A 3606-nucleotide genomic window follows, 5' to 3' on the forward strand; every position below is an offset into this window, starting at 1 on the left:
CACTTACACTAAATAGAAACTTTAAAAGTACTTTTTCTCACATCACTTACACTAAATAGAAACTCTAAAAGTATTTTTTCTCACATCACTTACACTTTCTCCCAGGCCAAAGCAGCTTTATTCTGACTAGCATCGTAGTAATTATTTACAGGAAAAGTGAGAACAAGAGCTGTGGAAGTTTGGAAACTATCATTGTGAAAACCACCAAAAACAACAGCAGCTGGTATCAGTGGTCCATTGTAAGGAGCAAAACAGGCATACTGGATGGGATTTCTTCAAGAATAGAGAAGATAAATATAGAAATATCATCACTTAGTCCCATTTATAACAACTTTTGACAAAACACAGGGAAGTTAACAGAGTTTAGTTTAAGTCCTTAACAAAACACAGGGAAGTTAACAGAGTTTAGTTAAAGTTCTTGACAAAACACAGGGAAGTGAACAGAGTTTAGTTAAAGTTCTTGACAAAACACAGGGAAGTTAACAGAGTTTAGTTTAAGTTCTTGACAAAACACAGGGAAGTTAACAGAGTTTAGTCAAAGTTCTTGACAAAACACAGGGAAGTTAACAGAGTTTAGTTTAAGTACTTGACAAAACACAGGGAAGTTAACAGAGTTTAGTTAAAGTTCTTGACAAAACACAGGGAAGTTAACAGAGTTTAATTTAAGTTCTTGACAAAACACAGGGAAGTTAACATAGTTTATGTTGGCAAGTTCAAAGAGTTTAGTTTAAATCCTTGACAAAATTTTGGAAGGGAACAATTTCTTTTAATAGCTGCACGAGTTATAAAATCAATGATGTTTGAAATATTGATCTATCTTAGCCAGTTTTAATGTGTCAACTGGGAAGTCTTAATTACTTGTTTTAGAAGTAAACTTATATTCCCGAGATCTATATCACACTTGCATTTTGAAAACAATGCTTTTATTTTTTAACTAAAGTGATTATTTCCTGATATTGAAAAACTGATATGAAACAGTGATTACAAGTTATTCACAGGTTCAAATTTTCTATAACAAAATTATGAAGTTTTCTGTTTTTATCAGATATTTAATATCCTATCTTCCAAAAAATAAAACAAAGAATTTAAAAAATATCTGATGTGTTTTACTCAAAATATTATTGCTTGTCCTTCAATAGCTTTCAAATCAAAACTCAAAATAAACACACTGCTCATCATCTGACATAAATTTCTCATTGCTCTCTACTGAGTGACTACAGAAGAAAGACTATCTTGAAAAGAAGGGACCATAAAATCTCACCATGCAGTGCTAGTATAAAATATTAAAACAAATATTTTCACCTGATACACTTTAATAAGTGAGACAAATAATTCTGTGGAAGTGATCCTGTTGTACTTGTAAAATAAGTATAGTTGAAGCTGAAGACACTCTGGACCACACAAGCATTGTTTAGTGGCGAGAGAGGAGCTACACATATGTCTGACAGAGTGATATTTGAACCATTTTGGAAAGCAACCAGCTCTTCTACTGATTTCTGAAGGTCCAACACCTATAATATATATATATAATATAATATATAAATTATAATATATATAATATAATATATATAAATTATAATATATATAATATAATATATAAATTACTCCAATTCATAAGGGAAAGAGAAATGTGTATTTTTTTTTCATTTGGTGGCTCAGCAGTAAAGTTGTGGGTTTATAATGCTAAAAACTAGGGTTCAGTACCTGCAAGGGCACAATGGAAACAACCCATTTTGTATCTTTTTGCTTAAAAACAAACAAGAAATATTTATATATTTTAAAGATAATAAAAGTAACTCTTTTTCCCAAACATTGTATTATTTAACACTCAGAAAATAAATTTGCAATATTACCAATCTGCATCATAAAAAGAAAATGAAGCTGCAAAGGCATCTTTCAAGAAAACATGGGAAAAAAAAACACTTTAAAATAAAGTTTGTCAAAGTTTATTTTTAAACTATACTTAGTGTAAGTCAACTTCGTATACTAGGTTTGATAAATTTGGCATTTGTAGAGAGAAAACTACTGTAGTCAAAATTATAAACAAATAAAAGTTATTTTTATAATAAAATTTAATAAGCCTTAAAATGTTTTTTGTTAAGGTATGACAACAATAAGATTTCTTACTGTTCAGAATGAAAAGGAAAACTAACAAACTTTGTAAAGTTAAACAATAACAATATTCCAAGTGCTGTAACCACAAATAAAGAAAATATATTGTTTCTTACTTCTAATAGGAAATCTTCACGAAATACCGGACCCCAAGTATGCTCTTCCTGGTCAACTGTTGCATTAAAGAATTCATTGTTCGTAGAAGTGACGATAATTTGTTGTACTCTGTAAAATGGCCTGTGAAAACACTGTAAAATGAGTGTTAGATTCAAAAACATAATTGTTAGTATTTGACTTCATTATTTCTAGCTTTTACTAAAAACTTGATTCAATTCTAATTTTTTCTACTCATTTTCCTCAGGATGTAGCTGGAAATTTAAAATTTATTTGATCCAGTTATCCAATGTATACTTGACTTTAATATTACTGCAGTTGGTATGTAGTTTGTTTATCATAATATCATGGTCATGTCACGGTAGACATCAATGTAGTGTAACTAAGAGACTAGGACTTACGTACAAAGAAAGCCAAGTCGATTTGACCGACCTCGTAACCATTTTATACTCGTGCATTTTTCAGTGTAACATTAAATTGTAATATTGAAAGTCATGCAAGGATGATCTATGTATAGCTATATCACCCTATATTCTTGTTTGTATTCTTTTAGGCACTGCCCTCCCTACATCATTTTACATTTAATTTTTTTTATTGCTTGTATTAATTAAAATATACATTAAAAGAATGCCATGTAAGAGCTGTGAAGATTTGTTCTTTCGAGAAACCGATAAACAATGAAAATTCTAGAATAGTCAAGTTCAATGTATGGTAAGTTTGCCATGACAACAAACGTAAGATAACCGGAGTTATCCAGTAACTTTAAACTGCAAACAATAAAAAAATTATGTTGTTTAAGGTCAGGAAGAGAGTCAAACCCAGGTTTAGTTCGGAGCAAAGATTTCAGATGGAAACGAGTAGATGTAGCTGAGAAAACTAAAATCACTCTAAAGTCACTTCCAATGGCATTCTGGATAAACCAACAATATCTTAAATATAACAGTGTCAGGAATAACAACGGTCAAACATAGGATAGACAAAACTTGATGAAACATTAGCATTCTCACCTATAAACTCCAGGAGAATAACCAAAACCATATACTAAACAGATTATAAATATAACATATTAGTAAAGTTAACTCCAGGAGATAACCAAAACCATATACTAAACAGATTATAAATATAACATATTAGTAAAGTTAACTCCAGGAGATAATCAAAACTATATACTAAACAGATTATAAATATAACATATTAGTAAAGTTAACTCCAGGAGATAACCAAAACCATATACTAAACAGATTATAAATATAACATATTAGTAAAGTTAACTCCAGGAGATAACCAAGACCATATACTAATCAGATTATAAATATAACATATTAGTAAAGTTAACTCCAGGAGATAACCAAGACCATATACTAATCAGATTATAAATAT

At 29.8% G+C, this 3606-nt stretch overlaps 1 protein-coding gene across 1 annotated transcript in view; it reads right to left on the bottom strand.

The window, feature by feature from the left end:
* Nucleotides 1-78: 78 nt before the first annotated feature.
* LOC111084070 (Niemann-Pick C1 protein-like) overlaps nt 79-3606 on the bottom strand; it is an 8424-nt gene continuing 4896 nt past the window's right edge. The window contains exons 3-5 of the mRNA XM_022380857.1: nt 2229-2349; nt 1303-1511; nt 79-273 (exon numbers count right to left, since the gene is read on the bottom strand). Of these exons, the coding sequence (XP_022236565.1) occupies nt 90-273; nt 1303-1511; nt 2229-2349 (514 nt within the window). The 3' untranslated portion in view covers nt 79-89. The remainder of the gene's footprint in view (nt 274-1302; nt 1512-2228; nt 2350-3606) is intronic.

Source organism: Limulus polyphemus, unplaced genomic scaffold, assembly GCF_000517525.1.
Source record: "Limulus polyphemus unplaced genomic scaffold, Limulus_polyphemus-2.1.2 Scaffold13352, whole genome shotgun sequence".
Taxonomy (NCBI): domain Eukaryota; kingdom Metazoa; phylum Arthropoda; class Merostomata; order Xiphosura; family Limulidae; genus Limulus; species Limulus polyphemus.